Here is a 21,271-nt window from a genome sequence, read left to right on the forward strand (position 1 = left end):
GGAGCTCCCTCCAGCTTTTTGCTCCCTTGGGGACTTTTTGCTTAATTTGACTCAGGAACAAGCATTACACCAGCAAGTCATTGAATTAGCCCATCTGATCTCTTATAATTCTATCTTTGAGTTCGACGGAGAAGTCTACAAACAAAAAAGAGGAGTCCCCATGGGTAGCCCGGTATCCGAGGACCTATGCGAAATGGTCGTTAGACAACTTGAACTAAAAATACTTCCACTGTTCCTCCCGAACATCTTACTCTATAGAAGGTATGTAGACGACATCCTCATCATGTGGAAGAAAATACCTGACATCTCAAATTTCGTGAAAACTGTTAACGATAATCCCTACGGCCTAACGCTGGAAATACATCAATCTAGCAATACTGAGGTCCATTTCTTGGATATAAACATTAAAGTAGAAGGATCCGCCATCGTCACGTCGGTATACTGTAAACCTTATGCTGCCTCTATATACATACCAATAGGTTCATCTGACCCATTCACCTACAAAGCTGCAGCATTTAGTACTTTGATTAAAAGGGCATTTTCCCACTCGTCCACCACGCAAGCCCTCAACACCGAATTGAATTATATCAAGAGGATAGCAGCCAAGCACGGTTACCATGGTCTAACACACCCTCTAATTGAGCGACATCAACGCTCACAATACGCACCCACTGCGCACACGAAGACCAACACTGACCAGGATGAACGTACACACCTCCCAGTCACCTTTAACCCATATGTTAAAGCGATATACGCTGAGATCGCTGGAAAACAACGATTACGAATAGCCTATAGAAGATGCCCGACAATCTACGACATCCTCAGAAATAGAAAAGGCAGTCCGGTTCGTGGCAGGCTTCCGGGCGTGTACTCTATCCCGCTGAAAGATAACAGCTGTAACGAGAGCCTTGTATATATCGGCTCAACCAAGCGATCCTTAAATACCAGAGTGCAAGAGCATCAAGCAGACCTTCGGCATGGGCGGTACACCACAGCCCCAACCACCTTTGCATCTGATCCCGATACAGAACCGGAGTTCGACAAAGCTGACATCATTGACACTACGCCCCACCTGGAGCAACTAAAATGGCAGGAAGCTATATCCATCTGTAAGGCTAACCACCGGACCACATGTATAAATCGGAAGGATGAGATTAATCTTTCTACAGCGTGGCAGGCCCTCATAGACAACGATCTATAAATAGCAACATCAGCGCACAAATGTGCATGACCACCGTAATGATCGTTTGATATGTGAGTTTAATATTTTTTATTTAAACATCTGCGTTCCATTTTTGGATTCGGTTTTTTATTTAAATATCTACATTCCATTTTTCGAAGCGTTTCGTCGGAATTTTTCTCTACCTGAAGAAGAGCTGTTTGGAAAGCTCGAAAACGTTTGTGAAAAGAAGATTTTTTCACGCAAATTACACCGGTAACAGGTTCAGTATTTTAGTAAAACCAAGTATTTTTGATATTTCAAAATGCCATCTTCAGGTTGAGCATAAATCATTCAAATTACAATACAAAAGGGGCTTACAGAAACAGTGATCTTGGTGTTCTCACAAGAAATGGGAAAGTCCATTAGGGCTTCTCTTTTAAAAGAGAGTCCCAAAAGAAAATGATCTGTCTGAGAGAGGAAGGTCCTTTCATTGTCTTGGCAGTTCCAGGGTAATGTTGTAGACTGTCCAGAGAGGAAATGATGTTGATCTGGCAAGAGAGTTCAAGATGGGGTTGGAGAGACAACAAAAAAAGGTTCAGTGCAAAGAGAAATCTGAAAGAGAAGCTCTTCATTCTTGGAATTTGGGGTTTTCATTATTTTATGCCCCTGATCACTCATTCCAACTGGTCACTTTTCCTCATTTTTACTTTCTAATTGGTTAGTTACTCATCACTGAGTGTAATGACATCTGATGTTAGATCACAGGATGTTAGGTCAAAATCAACATATAATTCAATCCCAACTGGATATATATTAAATATTAATAAATTTAGTGGGATTCCAGGACACTTCCAGAGCCTCACATTATACCTAAAGTAAAGAGGCAAGGAGATCAACTGGATCTAGGGTTTGGCTCTTGACAACATACATACATGAAAGACATCAGCCATACACAAGGTGTTTAGCCGGTGGAAAAGAGGGTAAGGGAACTTGGCCTTAAGGGCTCCTGACAACAGCAAATAATTAACAAAGTATGAAAAATGGAAAAGCAGGACCTCAAGTATCAAGAATTTTGTATTTGTGATTATTTTGGGATTGAAAGGTATAAACTGTTTTAGGGTGGAGTGTTTCAGACATGCATCAGCACTAGTGGTTAATGACAAACTTGGTTTGGTTTAGAGAATGAGGTGTAATGTAGCATAAAACTGAGACTGTCACATGTACTGTACCAGTGCTATAGTGATGCATTATCCTATAGACAAAAAGGGCAATGGCCAGGAGCACCAACAGGGGCCCAAACCAATCTTTTATAAGAAAATATTTTCTACTCAAAAATTTCCTCAAAGAAAAATGTCTGAAGTCAATACTGTATATGCAGCCCCTTAATTCAATTGCCTGGGTGCCCATGAAGCTATAACATATCACTGCACTGCTGGTGTTTAATGGTGGTTTATTTCAATTTAATTAAATGTAAACTAATTTTAGAGTTAGTAATGTGTCTTATGCATTATAAGAAATGCATCTAAAGAGACTGTTAGGAACATAAAATTGGTTAAATGTACTTTAAATCTCTACAAATAGTTTGGCTAATTTGAAAATCTATAAAAAAAAATCTATGATGGTTTTGGAACCTGCAAAAATACAAAAGGCTTTAAATATTTTTAAAATTCATACAAAATGTTTGAATCTGTAAAAAATTCACAATGGCTTTTGAACACAAATAAACATATGTTTGAAAGTTAAAAGCTCTGAGAAGAATCTGAAGATGGGATAAGAAAAGATCCCAAAAAACATTTACTTCTGATTGCAAACGATTAAAATTTGGACTAATGAAATTTGTTAGCATTGTTTATAGTAATTTAATATTTATGAAGTCAAAGATAACTTTCAAGAGATATATTTTTGTTTTTTTATAATAATATAAAAAATTCAACAACAGTACTCTAATGTTACTCAATATATATATTATCCATAAGATAAAATAATAATAATTTTTAAGGAGCTAGTTTATTACTTGTTAAAACATTTTTTTGACTATTAAATTTCATCTTCAAATCCAAACTTAATAATAACTTTAAAATCAAATGTAAAAATTAAAACCACCACCAGTTGAACATCGAAAATTAAAAACATTCTCCTTTCATTTTAAAACCTCAACCCTTTTCCAAAGTTCAAGCTTTTCTAGCATTTCAAGCACATCATTAAGGCCTTTAGCTGTATGGCCAAGAAGAATTATTTTAAATGTTTTTTGTGTGACTGGTAGTTATTCTAAGTTTTACATCCAATTTTAAAGTTGTCTTTAAGTTTGAACCTGAAGAGAGATTTATTTGTCTCAAAAAATGTTTTATCAAGTAATAAACTGGCTCCTTAAAAATTATTGGTGTTGTATAATGTGTGAAATTCAATAAAAAAAAACAATGCAAATTATTACTGTAAAATTTCAATATCATTAAAGATTTTATAGATATTTTTAAAAAATAATTAATTTTATGAATATTATATTTTATATTTTGTGGGTATAGAACCATACATAATTTTTAGAAAATGGAATTTGAAAATTGAACCAATCCTTCATTGCCCACAAAAATTTGGTATTTTATATAACCATTTATGCATACAACTACTATTACATGACAATTACATCATACTTTACCACAGGGCAATATAGGCTAGAAGCTCATGTACAACTAGCTTCTATAATACAAGACATTACCTCGTGTGTCTAGCCGAACAATTCCATTGATTTCATCTTAATGCTAATTATCTTACCTTCAATCTTAATGCTTTTATCTTTATGCTAATTAGTCTTTTATGTTAATTTTTTAATGCTTTATTATGCTTTTGTTAATTTCTTAATGCTAATGTTAATGCTTTTAGTATTTAACACTATATAAATTCTCTATAAAATGTGTTTTTGGTATGTATTTTGGAGTGTCTAGAATGAATTAATTAGATTTACATTGATTCATATGGATATAATTGCCTCAGTTTTCTTTGGTTTCGGATTTCACTGATTGTTTTCAGACAGATTATCAACGAAAACCAAGGTATTACTGTATTTACTTGTAATTCCTAATAGAGAATGTTAAATGTAATAGGAATGTGTTATTAAAAAATTTCAAAATTAGAGTTATCTGCATATGGTTCTATACCCATTATTTCTAACAATTAAATTATGAAGATTCATCAATATGAATAATACAAATAAAAATTTATTAATTACAATATATTATCTATGTAAAATCAATATATATAAATAAAATATCCTTACAGCACCAGCATAATGTCGAAGTCGGAAGCACTGGTGTGGCAGTGAGCTGTCTGATGTAAAATTACGACATCCTCTACTTTCAAAATATGGATTGTCTTGGCAAACTTGAGTTAATTTAAATAAAAATGTCTCATCTGTGATTGGACCTGGCCGAAAACATTCATCATCAAGCATGGCCAAGATACCATGATTGTTCTGTAATATACAAAATTATAATAATTTTACAATGTAATACTTTCTTTACATTAAAAACAATAATAATATTCATCTCTTGATTCTGTTTAACTATCAACAGTTCAGCACTTCATATTAAGACAGAAATTCTCTATACAAAATTTCACAATTTTTATGTGCAAACTCTGTTATTTGATATTTTTTTTTATTCAAGTAAGTTTATGTGTAGTTTCAAACTTGTCCATGAATTTTATAATATTCAAATTTTTTATTTGTTATGCACCTTTCATCAGGTTAACTTTAATAAAAACTTATAGTACAAATTTTTCTATTTTATTATTTTATTATTTAATTTTTTTTTTTCAATAGATTTCAGATTTTGACCTTTAAGACTGTCACTGTATTTTCTTTTTATAGATTAATCTTCATATTTAGTAAAATTGATTTAAATATTCTCAGCTAAGTGTTATTATACTTTTTCTAACCATAGGTTTTATATACTCACAAATGAAGTAATCATTTGTAAAAATGACAAACACAATACAGAGGTATCTCAGTATTTGAACAGTTCCAAACTCAAACAATTCAGTATTCAAACACAAATTCTGGGGGGAAAAAAATCACTCAGTAATCAACTGTACAAACACAACCCCCTAAAACAAATTTTTGATTAATAACATGTTTTTATTTTTATTTTGTCATCCATAAAAAATTATAATAAAAATTTTAAAAAATGAAGATGTTGCTGATATTTCTGATCTAGATCAACAAAAAAGCTCAGAAGACAATAATACTTGGTAAAACGAAAATCGCTTTTAAGTTATTTTAATATTGATGTGTTATACAGTATTTTTAATTGTAATTGTTAGTTAATTATTGATTGCTTTCATAAACATATTTCTTTTAGTACTGAAAAAGAATAGTATACTATTGTTTTGTTAACTTTTGAAACCTAACCCCATGTCTTGCATTAGTCCTTTGTTTTGTACAGCATGAATTTGTGTAATGTGGCACTTTTTCAGAACTACTGTGTAATACAAGAGATACTTGTATATTGGGCCATCATTTTTCTAAACAGTAGATTAGAAAAAAACAATCTGTATGTGTTATGCAAAATTCTCTCAATCTGGTGATATGTTCCAAATAATAGCACATTTCCAAGTGTGTTTCCATAAGTTTAAAGTTAACATTAACTTAGTTTTGATAGAAGTGTAGTCTTTCTCCCTAATTAAACAAAATATTTCAAAACTAAAAGTAAAGAAACTAAAAATAAAAAAAGGTGATTCCATCTTATGTTGTTATTATTTTTACTAACTACATTACACCAGAACAACTATTCAAAATGATTGATTTCTTAACATGTCCAGTTTCTCACCAATTGCTTTCAACTCTTGCTATTTACCTATAAATTTGATAATAATGCTTTATGTTACACAGTTTAAAAAAAAATCAAGACAATGCATCCACTGATAACACCCCTTCTGGAATGCAACTTTTAGCTGATAAGTACTGTACATTCCAGTGCTCAAATATCTCCTTTTATTCATTGCATTTAGCTCTCTGTGACTTTCATCTATTCCTCAAAGTAAAAAAGTGCATTGAAAGGAACTCATTTTCACTGAGGTAAAATCAAAAACAGTGGGTCTGCTGAAGAGAATGTTAGTAGATGACCTGCAGCACTGCTTTGAACAATGGAAAATTTTCTGCAACTATGTATAGATGGGGAGGAGAGTATGTTGAAGGAAATACACATTAAATTATAGGATTTTGAAAATAAACTTGATTTTTTTTGTACCAGTTCCATTATTTAGTAGTCATCACAGTTCTAGATTCATCTTCCAACTCTATGGTAAACACTAATAATTTAAGAAATCTTACTGTTTATTTCAGGTAGCATTTAAAATTGTTTAATTTACTAGTCATACCTCATAAGCATGCAACTTCCTAATAACAACTATCACAGTAACAGTTCAGAATTAGCTAATTTGAAAATGGCTTTTATAACCTTAAAGTATTTGCCAATACAGTTGTTTTTATTTATGCTCCATTAAACACTTATTCTAATTTGTATATTTATGGTAGAGTTGCCAACCTTCTTGTGCAAAAAAAAAGAAAATATTGTACAGACATTGTACAAGAAAGGGTATTTAGAACAAAGTAGTTTGAGGTAAATATTTGTTACTAACTGTAAATTATGAAAAATTAACTCCTTGGGACTCCGGCGAATTAAATACTTTTTAATTTTAATGTAGTTAAACATAAAAACGAAAAAAAAATTATAGAAATGTGTTAATTTTGAAGAAAAAGCTTCAAAGTATAATTTCCTTTGTCTCGCCTTAGCGCGAAACTTGACACCGATGTGTCATTGTTTACACAGCTGGATGACCTTGAGAACAGCTGGTGTCGTCTTTCGCGGGACATTCTCATGAAACTCTCGGGAGGAGAAGGGTAAAAAGTAGGGTGAATACTAGATGGCGGTATATTTCTAAATATTTTTTTAAAATTACGATTTTAATTGAAATTTCCGACCCCCCCGACTTAATTAAACGTATATATAATAAAATCTATTAATTAAAAAAATTAAAAAACTATTGGATGCTGTTTTTGACATCAGAAAATAGCTTTAAATAACTTTACCGAAGTAAAATCGACGCACTAGAACTTTAGAAAGATGAATAAAGTTTTATAAAAAAATCCCATAAAAAAACCATTAAGCGTTAATTGCGTGTCATTAAAGGTTAATTAAACTCGCAATAAAATTTTTTCGCGCGGGTAAAAATTTTTCAAAAAATTTGGAGACTTAGAAAACATCCGAAAAATCAAAAAAAAAAAAATTTTTTTAGGGGTCCTAAAGGACCCCATTTTTTGTAACGCTATACAACTTGCCCGAGATATCTCGGGCTAAGGGCTGAACGCGTTAAATAGACAAATAGAGTTTTAAACTCAATGTTATAAATATTACAAACTGTTGCAAACCACTACTCTAACTGAGTCCCTAAATTTTATTTGCTTATCCAACTGTAATTAATAATAGTGTCTCTCTCTCTGTTACTTTAGTGAGTTATAAAGACAAACTATACTTTAAACTAAGAAAATAAAACTTGGATCATTATCTACTGGTAACATTTCAGAGATAAAACAAAAATAAACAAGCACTCAAAAGGCAGACATTATTGATAAAAAGAAGACAAGAGAACAATGCAATGGAGTTGGCAACCCTAATTTCTGTAGTAGAGTTGATTTAATTCTTACCTTTTCTATAAGATCACAAATGACAGCATTGTTAAAATAATCAATATGTTTCCACTGAATTCCCTTAAAAATATAATAAATGAATAATTATAAGCATCTTAATATAATTGAATAGTATAATATTTCATTATTAAGAAATGTGTAAAAAATTTAATTTATAATTTTTTCAAAAAGTATGCATATATAAAGCTAAATCAAAATATAAGGCACATTGTAAGTTATGACATCCTAAGAAGTCTCATAAATACCGGTATCTCTTGTACTGTACAACATGGCTCTTCTACAACACAGTTACACTCTAACTTGGTTCAAAAATTGGGGAAATCCTCTGCACAATAAAGTTTCCAGTTTTACTCTAACACAGCTTCTGATTTCTTTCTAACACAATTCAAGAAATTGGGAAATCCTCCATACAAAATTTCACAGTTTTTAAGTTTAAACTCTATTATTTGATATTTTTTATATGAGTAAGCATACGTGTTATCTCAAATTTGTCCATAAATTTTAGAATATTGAAATTTTGTTAATTTGTTTTGTGCCTTTTGTCAGGTTTGCTTTAATAAAAACTAATAGGAAGAACAAGGAAGGGAAAAAATTGCACTATCAACCAGATGTTATTGTCGTTGCTTTCAGATTTTAGCCTTTAACACTGTCACTGTGTTTTGTTTTTATAGATTGATCTTTGTATTCACTAAAATTTATTTAAACATTTCTAGATAAGTGTTATTAAACTTTTCTTTAACAGTAAGTAAGCAATCATTCGTAAAAATGATGAACAAAATACATCAATATCTTGGTACTCAAAATGGGAAAAAAATAGCTTTGTACTCACCTGGACAAATGCAACCCTCTAGAAAAATTTTTGATTAATAACATATTTTTATTTTGTCATCCATAAAAATTTTTTATAATAAAAATAAAAAATATAAAAATTTTGCTAATATTTCTATCAAGATCAACAGAAAAGCTCAGATGATGGCAATATTTTGTAAAAAGAAAATCCCCTCATTTAACTAAAATTAATATAATACAACACTTTTAATTGTGATTGTTAGTTAATTATTGATTGAAAATAAATTATTGGTTTATTTAATATACATTTTTCACTTAGTAACAAAAAACAATAATATACTTTTGTTAACTTCTGGACATAACCCTATGTTTTGCAGTAATCCTTCATTTTATTTAGTATAGATTTGCATAACATGGTTCTTTTTCAGAATGCAACTACTGTGTTATACAAGAGATACCTATACTTGCACTATAATATCTCATAACTCGCAGAAATCAATGTACTAGAAAATATATTTGGATCAGTAAATAAAAAAACTGATAGTTATTCTCAATTGTCCATTTAAAAATATTTATTATTCTAAACTTCTAAGATATTATTAAATCATATAACAGTCTTCACAGTGGACTGTCACACAAAAAGATCTCATTTATTATAATTTAAAGTTATCTCTCTTTGTTTTAATCAAAAAAACTATTATTTTTTCAATTTCTTTCAACTTTTCTTCTTTAAGCTCATTTTCTTGCTTAAATTTTCAAGATTTGTCATACACCAATGTTAAGACTATTAAAATGTAGTGTTACTAATTATTTTATTAACAAAAAGTAGTTCCTTTCATAATATTTTGGGATGCATTTCAGGAGAGACATCAATTCACTCCTTCAGCCTAATATGACAGACACATACTAGTGAATCTTTTAAATATCTCATTTTCTTACATTTTTAGGGTACCATGGAGCCAAATTCAAAGTGCTGCTCAACAATATGTTAAATGTATTACAATATACTTGACAATTGAATATAACACAATGTTACCTTATACTTTTATATATCACAATTACTTTTATATCACAAACTTTATGGGTGTGATCAAGGGTGTACCCAGTGAGGGGCATGGAAGAGCAGCTGCCCCTCCCTAGGAGAAAAATTAAAGTGTAGTAATTGACACACAGCACAGATGTATCAATTTAGTATCAGTACAATTAATGAAAATTGTGTCTAGACTAGAGCTAAGGTTGTGAAAGCTCACTCTCCCTACCCACTTCCTCGAAACTAATATGAGTTGCCCCCTCTAATTCAGATCCTGGGTATGCCACTGGGTGTGATGTATAAAAGTAAGTTGAGATAGAAACTTACTTTTATCGTTAGTGTTATTGTATTGTATCATTTTGAAATTTTGTACTATCTTGAAATAAAAAATATTATTTTTATTGTTATTCATTGTTTATTCATCTCAAACACTGAAATGTTACCTAGTTAACATGAGTTACATGTTAATTAGACAGAAGTAAAATAGTTTCTAGATAACATATTCATGTAGTATTGTTATATATTTTAAAAAATATAATTAGCAATTCTGACATTAATCATCTTGTTGACATAATTTTTATTATTATTTAGTGTCAGATTAAATATAAAAACTTTGATGATAAGATATAATTTAAAGATGCTTTAAAAACAGAAATTGTGAAATAAAAGAGTCACCATATAAGTCTATTATATTTATAGTATTTTAAAAAGATTTCTTGCTTTTACATTTAAATCTTATTTAGTCAAATAAGTTTTTTTGATTATGAAAAAATTTATTTATTATGGAAATAGTTTAAAAATATAATTCTGATTTTCACTAAATATTATTGTATATATTTAATTGCATATTGAATTTATATAGTATACTTGCCCCATATATAACCATGTTCTATAAATAAGAAAATTCAATGTTTTATAAAAAAATCAAAATCATATGGATAAAAATGTGAAAAAATTTTCATCAAAGTAAAATATCATACTTTAAAGTTTTCAATTAAATAATAACTACCTCATCAATATAAATGAAAAACATTTAAATAACAAATTCCTAACCTAACTGCTAGTAAACCCTATGTAGTTGATCAATTCATCTGTAGGGATAAGTTAGCAGATATCATTTAAGAATTAATGAAAAATTTATTTTCTGTTACACAATCAAACTTAATTATAATGAACACAAAAGGACCAAGTGCATTCACTCATTATAATTGTTATTCATTTGAGGTGATTTATCATATATCACCAACAATGGCTATGATGTGTAACAGTTACCCACATGATTTATTGATGTAATAAGTGGAACACATGGTGTAATGGGTAAAATTCAACCCATTTTACCCATTACACCATATGTTTCACTAACAACATATAACAAACATCGTAAAGTCCGATAAGTACATAGAAACATCCAATGATCGCCTAAATGACTGGGCTAGAATTCTGCTAATTTTACTTGAACAATTACTTGTTCAAGATAGAACATCAAAATCATTATGAGAACACTCCAGAGTCTATACTGTTCCATTTGCCCAACCTCAGATAATATCATCATGGAATAGATTAAGGCCACAACAAGAAATTTCATACTTTACACAACAGAGCATTCTGTATAGTCAATAAAAAAGATTCAAAACTGCTGGATAATAATTTTTTCTCCATATGGAATAATATCAAGTTACGAAATTCAGTGAGAGAGATGAACACAACTTCTACATATTCAATAACACAAACTGGGTATATGTAATTAAGTACTACAAAAAAAATTCAGCAAAAAAAACAAGGTCCTCAATATGCAAGCATATTGAAGATCTTGTTTCTTCCAACATGCTTGTCCTCTTATGTTCTCATTAAGGAGTTATCTTCTTTTTCATAAAAATGATAAACTACTACTACAAAGCTAAAAGGAACTTTTTGTTTTTATTTTAATTTTATCTATTCTTTGCTACTGTCATAGTATTCAGAAATTTGTAACATAGCATATATATATATATATATATAAAAAACATGTATATTAAATTATTATCCTTCAATTCAATAAATTAAATTAATAACTGACAACAGTTCTAATAAGAAATGAATTAAAGCATTTTTTATTCCTAATGTTATTTTGTTAAAATAATACTTAATACTTACTTCTCTTATATATTCTTCTTGTTCTTGTTTTAAAGCAAATTCTATGAATGTTTGTTGCAATTTCTCATTGCAATAGTTTATGATAAATTGTTCAAAAGCATTATTCTACAACAAATACAAAAACCAAGTATTAGTTAAAAGTATAAAATTAAATACATTAATAAAATTATTTAATAAAATAGAATATAATTAATAAATCAATTATCATCATCAATCCTCAATGAACATTAAAATTATGAACAGATGACATATCTACCTACTTATATTACCAAATTATTACAGTATAATAATTAAATTGCTAATATAATTTTAATAATCAATATATTTTGTAAATGAAGTAACAGTGGATAAGGTTGAAGAAATGCTATTTTTTTGATAGAGTTAACAAGCTATTCTCAAGTATCCATTACTAATAATATTGACAATTATAATTCATAAATCTTCAGGTTATTTTTTTGTTTTAATGTATCTTTTTAATGTTAGTCAATAAAACCAGAATTTCCATTATTTGTAGTGTTATTTATATGTTGTACTTAATGTTGTAAGTATTAGTTGGCTATCATCATCCTTCATCAGTATAGACAATTTGTCTACACTGATGAAGTCTATATGAAGTGATTTGTCTATACAAAGTATAATAAACAGATTTTACTCTATTCAAAATGTTTTATGTGAAAATTTTATTTAAATCACTAATATTAAACAGAGGTATCAGCTAAATCAGCAAATGCATAAAGAAATCATTATATTGTAAGTAGAATTTCTATTTATATACAAGTTTCATAATTGCAGAAATTCCTAGAAAAATGAAGTCATTTTCCAAAATCTTGGAAATCCCATTATTGGGATTCCCAATTACTGGGAAGTATTATTTATTAAATATTTTTCATCATATTATTCATTTTCAAGGGAAAATAATAGGCTATATAAAGATTTATATTTTATTACAATAATATTATTAATTACAATAATTTTATTACAAATAATAGGCTATATAAAGATTTATATTTTTAATTACAATTAGATGCATTTATTAATATGAAAATAAAAAGAAACTTCAATAAAAATATAATAATTTACATATTATATCTCAACATTTTTTATTCTTAAAATATTAAGCTAATTCAAAATTAAAATCAATACAATATAAATAATTCTAGATGCCATATACTATCCCAAAAAGCTTAAGTCACACAACTGTTTATCAGCATTACAGAAAAGAATTTACTTCGCAACTACTTTTGACAGTACTGTAGAGCATCGATTATCCGGCCCCCGATTAACGTTCTAGTCGGCAAATTCAAATGTCCGCTAGTGATGTGGCGCTACAATATTTGGTTACGTCTTGGCTACTTTAATATTATTTTTGTTAAATTTTTGCATGTTTTAGCTGGTAGCACTGGCTCGACCATGAAAGGGAGGCTAGTATTTAAACTAGGCCTAATACACTGTACTAATAATGTATCTTTTCATACTTTTCGGTTATGCGACTTTTCAGTTATCCGACCAACCCCAGTCGCCAATTAGGTCAGATAATCGATGCTCTACTGTATATGAATGTCCTCTTCAGGCAATACCATTCATAGAAAACAGAATGTTTGAATTCAAGAAGAATGTATAGTGCAAAATACATGTGCTATATCATTGCTGCAGTAATTAAATAAATATAATATATACTGTAAAATTATTTGTGAAATTCTAAAAATAAAGATTATTCTCAGATTAAAAGTATGAGAAACTACTCTTTTTTAACCAATTTTGAGTGATTTATATTTTAATCTTTTAATCTGAGAATAATCTTTATTTTTAGAATTTTACAAATAATTTTAATATATTACCAATCCCATTGTTTTAATTTTTTATTGAACAATAATATATACTGTATTTTTAAAAAATTATATCCTTTTTTGCAAGATTTATATTTAGTTTATTATTTTCTTAAATTTTTTGCCAACAAATGGCATCACATGTAAAGCCAGCAAATTGAATATAAATAGAAATTAATTAATTTATAGAAATCAAATTGATATTTTGGGGTAGGATGTATGACATTATATACGTTAGAAGTATGTGAAACATAACTGCTGAGTTTTGTAGCATTGGTCAAATTGTCTAAGAGTGCATAGCAAACAGACAACCAAACATCTTCATTTATATATATGTTACAGTAAAAACCTGTTTTTAGTGAAAATGCATTTTAACTAGTTGAAACTAGTTTTTACTGGATGTCATTGTTAAAACTAGAATTTACTGCTAGTCAAAAATGAATTTGAGTTAAAACTAGTTTTAACTAGACAAAACGGGTTTTAACAAAATGGCTTAGTAAAAACTGTTTCAACCAAGGTCATTCAGCTAACACGTTCCTATAGTGTATGATGAATTTCGTATCGCTTTAACCCTTTTCCCCGACATCTTGTTTACGTTTATTTTGCGATCCTTCCTAAGGCAATATAGGTCAGTCCGGCGATATTATTTTAAAAGTTCACCAAAAATCAAATTATCATTATATCTATATGAAAAAAATCACTTACATTTATTAATATCTTTAGTTTTAAGCACAATATTTTTCAATGCATTTTATTAAAAAAATTTATAAGAAAAAAAATAATATATATCAGAACTGACACATAAACTTGATAATTTGTAACATTTTGTGAAAATTAACATTGTCTAGTTACATAGTTGTTTGCTGGCACTGAGCCAGAAAGACATAGAACATTGTTTTGTACAATTCGATATAACACTTACGCATGTATGTTTATTTGTTGTGAAATTATCGCACATTATATCAAACATTTGTTTGAAATCAAAATTTTATACTGCTATCAACTAATATAACAAATTATTATATTTTATTCACTTCATATCGAACGAGATTATATCTGTTGTTAATAAATTTTACAAAAATCGATATTTACCAAAATAATGATGAATCAGTACCCTCAAAGTTTTGCTTAAAAAGCCAGGGTACCGATTGATCGGTGCCTTCAGGGACAAAGGGTTAATTAATGTTAATAACACAGATGTGTGACCAATATTTTCAATAAATATCATATTAAATAATACAAATGTTTTAATCCCAATCATCACTATTTATTTCCCCCAAACATATTTATGTAGCTAAAATTAGTTTTAACTAATGTTAAAAGTTAAAAAGTTAATGTTTGATTTTAGTTTTATCTAAAATCAAAACATGCACAGCAGTAAATTCTAGTTTTAACTAGACAAAACAGGTTATAACAATGACATCCAGTAAAAACTAGTTTCAACTAGTTAAAACGCATTTTCACTAAAAATGGGTTTTTACTGTAACATATATATATATATATATAAATTTATTTTTGTAATATTGTATAATTTTGTAATTTTTATATGTGTAATATAAGTTCCATGCTTGTGCACAAGAAATATTTTGTTTGTGTTCTACTTCTTGAATTAAAACATTGTTTTCTATGAATGGTATTGCCTGAAGAGGAAAAACATTTATATACTGTCAAAAGTACTTAAAAAGTAAATATTTTTCTGTAATGCCAATGGATAGTTATGTGACTTAGCTTGTTGTAAAAAATCAAATAAACTCCATTAGAAATAACATCATTTATTTACAATAAAATATTCTGATGATCAATTAATATTTTTAAAATAGCTTCTCAAAAACAAACAATTGATACTAAGCAGAGTTCTCAATTCAGTAAAAAAATAATCTGCTAAGAAATGATCTTCTAATGATTCAATAGAGATTAGTGGAATGGTTTTCAATGCATGAAGTAAATTTTCAATGTATAAATCTCCCATGAACCTGATGTATTAATAATCAACCAACCATCAGCCAAACTAATTGGACAGAAATTATACTACAAATATTAATTAGAAATTACATGATTAAAACAACAAAATGTAGATGTTAGGCACCATCTCTTAATGAAAATAGTAACTATAATTTTAATTTTTAGAATAATCAAGAATATAATGTTCTAATCATGTTATTTCTAATTAGTATTTGTTTAATAATTTGGTTGATCATTGGTTGATTAAATTCTCAATGTTTAATGTTTTGTTATCTTTTGTTTCAAGTAACTGCAGTTCTTGTTTCCAACTGCTTGTTTAAACACAATCTGACGTGAAAATGTTGAATGATGCAGAGTGTTTCTTTGTTTTCATAACTTATTTCCTAGCTTTTTTTCTTCTTCCAAATGTGAAAAGTCAAACTATGATTTGTCTTCATTAAAAATTCTTAATAATAATATATTTATAGGTTCAGATTTCCTAATCTGAATCTATAAAGAAGAAGAAAGCTAGAAAGTAAAATAAAGTATAATAGGAAAGCCAGAAGTAGCTACAAATTTTTAATTTTTTTCTTTAACATTAATGAAGTTACAGTGTGTTGTAGATTTCCTTATTAGCAAAATAAGTTAATAATATGTTCATTCACTTACACAAATGTTTTCTTCACTATCTTCAAATGTTTTGTACTTACAGATTCAACTGTTCATTACTGCTTCAATATATTTTATGAGCACCTTTTTTGTAAATTTCAAATTAGCCCACTTGTGGACCAGACTTTGCAAAGTAATTTAAAGATATAAGTGCCATAACTAGGCAGGTGCAACAGGTACATCCACACAGGGCCCACTTGGAAGGGGAGCCCAAAATGCATGTATTTTGGGGGATACTATAGATTGCACCCTATGGAATTTCGGAACTGAGTATATATTTGAACTCGGGGGACCGAGACGAGTTCAATGATACCCTACTTTTGGACTGGATGCAAAAATTAAGAAAGTTATCATACTTTTTTCTGGCAATCACGCGATGATCCGGAGTCGCGTCACTCTCTCCACTAAGCCTATCGCGTGTTTAACAGGCACTCTGGCAAGTCAGCCATATATATCTTTAACAAAGACAGATGTTGATCCACGAGCATACTGATCATCTGCAGTTGGAGTTAAGTCCTTTTCGCACACCCTCGCACTCCTCGACCTCAAGGTCTATGGCCCCTCACTATCGCTCACTATCACTATTGCTCACTATCGCTCGCAGTCGGCTAGTACTACACGCTGATATCGCAGCTTCTCCAACAAACCTAACCTATCCCCTCCGGAAGATGATCGTAGTCTGACGTCATGTTTTGCAGACTTTACCACAAGATGGCAGTATTAGCAACTACAGTGTCATCTGCATGATAGCATTAAAATAGTATGATAACTTAAAAAGTATGATGACTTTCTTATTTTTTTGTCTCTGGTCCAAAAGTAGGGTACTGTTGAACTCATCTTGGTCCCGAGTTCAAATATGTACTCAAAGTCCCAAAATTCCACAGGGTGCAATCTGTAGTACATCCATATTTTGTTTTATTATTTTCCAAAATCTAATTAATTAAGGGACCTAACTGCAAATTCTTGAATGGCTAGTTACGACACTGGATATACTGTTTATATCTTGCATTCTCTTCATTTGGAGTTCTTAATATAATATTGTCAAACAATTATACATTGAGGTAATTAATATATAAGAAAATAAAGCAGTAATATATTTCATAATATGTGATAGATAAAAACTTAGAAACTGAGTTTCTGAGTAAGGCTGCCAAATTACTAAAGCTCAAATATTGTATCACAAAAGCAAAAATTATTTTTTATTCAAAATATACTCAAAGAATAAGTATAGTTTAATGTATTGATAATTTAGTGAATAACATTAATATGCCTTTTTATTCTTAATGTAGAAAAAGCTAAAATTCTGGAATTTCTTGGGCTACTTTTCTAATTTGCAATCTCAAATTTGTATAATGTTCCAATTTTCAAATTCAAAAACTTAGAAAAAATATCCTAGCTGAAATGTAGAGAATCAACTGGCTAGCACAAGTAATAGCAATAACAAATACACTTTTTTTTTAAATTCCATAAACTTAAATTTATTTGGAATAAATGTTTTCTGCTGTTTAAAGGCCTTCTTTGGGTTCTTAACAGAACATCAAAGCATGTACAAGAACAAAAGGAATAAAATTTTTTATTCCTTTTATTCCTAATTGTATGTTGCAATGGATTTAAATTCTACCAATATTCCATAATTGAAAGATTTTAATCCATGTTGTCATACAAGCTGAGGAAGGCTTTTAAACACGGCCAAAAGCCTAAGTTTAAAAGACTTCTTCAGGTTGTTCTTAACATGTTTGTTCCAAATAAATTTAAGTTGCTGGATTTTACAAGATGTATTTGTTGCTGTTTGTTACTGTCAATCCAAACTGCAAAAACAAATGAGAATAAGCTAATAAAGATAATCAAATAATTTTATTCCCATTTTGTGGTATCTGTTATTCAACAAATTATTAATTAAACTTTTTACATCAAAATTATAAAAAATATTACCTCAAATACTTCAAATCCATAGATATCTAAAATACCTAAACATTTTCTTTTTCCCATTCTTTTTGCCTATGATACAAATAAACCATTAAATATATATATTCAAATACATAAAGTATTTTATTAGGCTATATTAAATTGTAATGTAATTCAACTTACCCGAATATTTTCATTTATTTTATTAACCAACCAAGTAAATAACCTGCTATACAGTGATTTGCATAAGGCATCTCTTGCATAATTAGCCTATTAAAATTTAAAATAATAAAATTAATAATAATTACTAGAACTGTTACTCAGATATTTTATGTATACTATTTCATGTCTGAAAATTTAAGATATATAACAAACTACAGATCATATAATCTCAATACTCTTCACTTACTAAATAGAGATAATTTTTAGAGTTATATCACCTAATAAAGATTTTCTGGATGAAAATAAATTCTACCAGTATTTTTATTGCTACTTTTGGTAATAATAGATAAATTTGTGATTTGCTAATACAGTAAATTCTTGCAAATTTGGCCATTCCACACTAATCTGGCATTCTTCTGTGGAATGCCAGATTAGTGTGAGTGCTTGATTACCGAGAGATAAAAGACATCAGTTTAATTCTTTATTTAATTTAATGTTACATGCTTACTGTATGTAGCACACACATTTTAAAAAACAAATAAGAGACAAGTACAGTAAAATAAGTTTAAAATGTAATACAGTACATTTGAAATGTTGCATCTTCTACTCAATGTAGTCAATTAAAAAATGTCAGACTTTTATTTGCTTTAATAAAGATGCTTGTTAATGACACACTTTGTCAATCAATCTCTTTACGAGCATTACATCAGTACTGCATGTGTCTGGTTGTTGCATTATGTACTGCAGGAAAATGTTGGCAACTTCGGCTTGTCTCTCACAAACCGGTCGCTGATTGACTAATCCAAGTGATTAGCCAATCATTGACCAGCTTGTGACAGATGAGAGACCAGAGACAGTGATCAGAATACTGCTCCAGTCTCATCAGCATTGTACATTGTAGCAGGTGTTAGTTCTTCTTCCTTTATCATGTTTTCCAACTTCTTTTTAAACTCTTCTGCAACTTTTTCATTTGTTGAATGACTTTTCCTAGTGACTGTCAGCTGCAAGGATTATGTCAGAGAGGTACTGTGCCTCAGAGCCCAAAATGGTGAATTGTGATGACGATGATGATGATGAGGTGTTCTTTTGGTATTGAAAAGCAAGAATGGTAAATCTCAGAGTTTCTTCCCTTTATCAGTGAAGCCTCATATAATCTTTGGGATTGCTATGACCTGGCAATCTTCCTGTTCCTTTCACTCATTGAAAAATAGCTTCCTCAATTATCATTCTACACAAGCAAAAATGTGACTTTTCTTCTGTCCATTCATTATATACACTTCCCCCTCCACTCCCACTGAGTTTATTGTCCATCTAGGTAATAAAATAAACATCACCCAGAAACAAAAGAGAAAGACAACGAAAGTTGCAGTCATTGTTTGTGGATTTTTCTAGATCTAAATATATGTACCTGTACATATAATACATGACAGTGACTGTTACACATTATGCTTCAACAACAACAAAGAGTGCAATACCAACAAATAAGAGTTTGAATATGGGTACATGATTGGCCTGAATGAAGGATTTTCATACCATGACATTGCTGTTCATATAGAGGAAAATACCATGACAGTGATGCATGGTTTGGAGGCAGTGGAGCAAAGAGAACCAAGTGCATTGAAAATTCAGCAGTAGACAAAAAAATGTGACAACATTGTAGGATTACAGGCATCTCTTCCACATCGCAGTGACAGACCATTCTGTGTCACTGCAAGTGTTAGCACAGCAGTGGAACACTACAACAAGTGTGCCATTGTCTGCCAGAACAGTTCAATGCCATCTATTTAAAAAGGATCTGGTTGCATGCATCTCTTTGTAGCAGATTCTGTTGACCCTAAACCATCAATATCTCAGGTTACAATGATGCACCTCTGGACCCAAAAAACTGATACTCTGTGTGTATGTGTGTGTGCGTTTGTTTGTTTGTTGATTTTATTTAATATCCCAGGATGGGATAAAGATTAAGAAATGAATTTTGCAGAGTAACTTTGTATGTAAGAGACATTGATGCTGTTAAATTTTGGTGGTTAAAGGTCAAGGAAGTGGGGAGATAGAGGTAGGTCATATTATATCTCAAGAGAGATCAGACTTAATGAAGATTTTTATTATTATTAACATATACATGTTTTTATAAAACTCATCCCTACTCTCAAAATTAAACATTTTGCCATTTCATAATAATTAATAATGTAAAAATTATATTTTTAATGATATCTCATAACTACTGGGAAACATACATAATCACTGCTGGATTTTTTAATTCATTTCCACAACATAGCAGCTGTTATTGCACCTTCTGAAGGCGTTCTAAGGTACTGATTTTATCAAGTAATAATTGTTGTATTGTTCTGAAAATTTAATCATTTATATACACTCATATGGTATAAATTTCATTCTACTCAGATAATTCCTTCATGGTGTTGCAACTTTCATATATAGTAATGTATATCAAAAAATAAATTTAAACCTTAGAAATCACCTCCAGCAAAAAGTTTAATGAAACAAAACTGTTTTCAATCTAATTTGACAGATTTTCATCAGTTGAACATTTTAAAATAGAACATATTTGAATTAACAGAACATTCAATAAATATCAGTAGAATATAAATATAAATAATATGTATTTATTATATAAAATGTATTATATGTATTTAAATTTTATATTATGTTATATTTTGGAATGTTCAACTGATAAAGACTTATCAAATTAGAGTGAAGACATTTTTATTTCATTAAACTTTTTCTGGAGTTGATTTCTAAGATGAAAATTTATCTTCTGCCATTTTCTTCAGTTTCTGTATTTTGTTACATTAGTACTGCATATTTTTTTAAATCTGGAAACTGATAAATTACATTTGACCTAAATAACACAGGTTGATTACATCAATTAAATTTTGATAAATTCATTTTCTTTTCTTTAGAAAATAGCAATAGAAACTATTATTTTATCTCAT

The 21,271-nt window shown here is 29.3% G+C and overlaps 1 protein-coding gene across 6 annotated transcripts in view; it reads right to left on the reverse strand.

The window, feature by feature from the left end:
* Positions 1-21,271, reverse strand: part of LOC136979044 (unconventional myosin-Ib) — a 314,495-nt gene that overhangs the window by 145,098 nt on the left and 148,126 nt on the right. For all 6 annotated transcript variants that reach the window (XR_010881326.1, XM_067274937.1, XM_067274936.1 and 3 more), the window contains 5 exons: positions 18,339-18,425; positions 18,183-18,248; positions 11,815-11,919; positions 7,860-7,922; positions 4,434-4,628 (listed from right to left, as the gene is read on the reverse strand). Coding sequence is in view for 5 of the 6 variants with exons in the window: in XM_067274937.1 (XP_067131038.1) it covers positions 4,434-4,628; positions 7,860-7,922; positions 11,815-11,919; positions 18,183-18,248; positions 18,339-18,425 (516 nt within the window). In the remaining variant the exon portion in view is untranslated. The remainder of the gene's footprint in view (positions 1-4,433; positions 4,629-7,859; positions 7,923-11,814; positions 11,920-18,182; positions 18,249-18,338; positions 18,426-21,271) is intronic.

The sequence above is a fragment of the Centruroides vittatus genome, unplaced genomic scaffold (genome assembly GCF_030686945.1).
Source record: "Centruroides vittatus isolate TY-2023 unplaced genomic scaffold, ASM3068694v2 contig_575, whole genome shotgun sequence".
NCBI lineage: Eukaryota > Metazoa > Arthropoda > Arachnida > Scorpiones > Buthidae > Centruroides > Centruroides vittatus.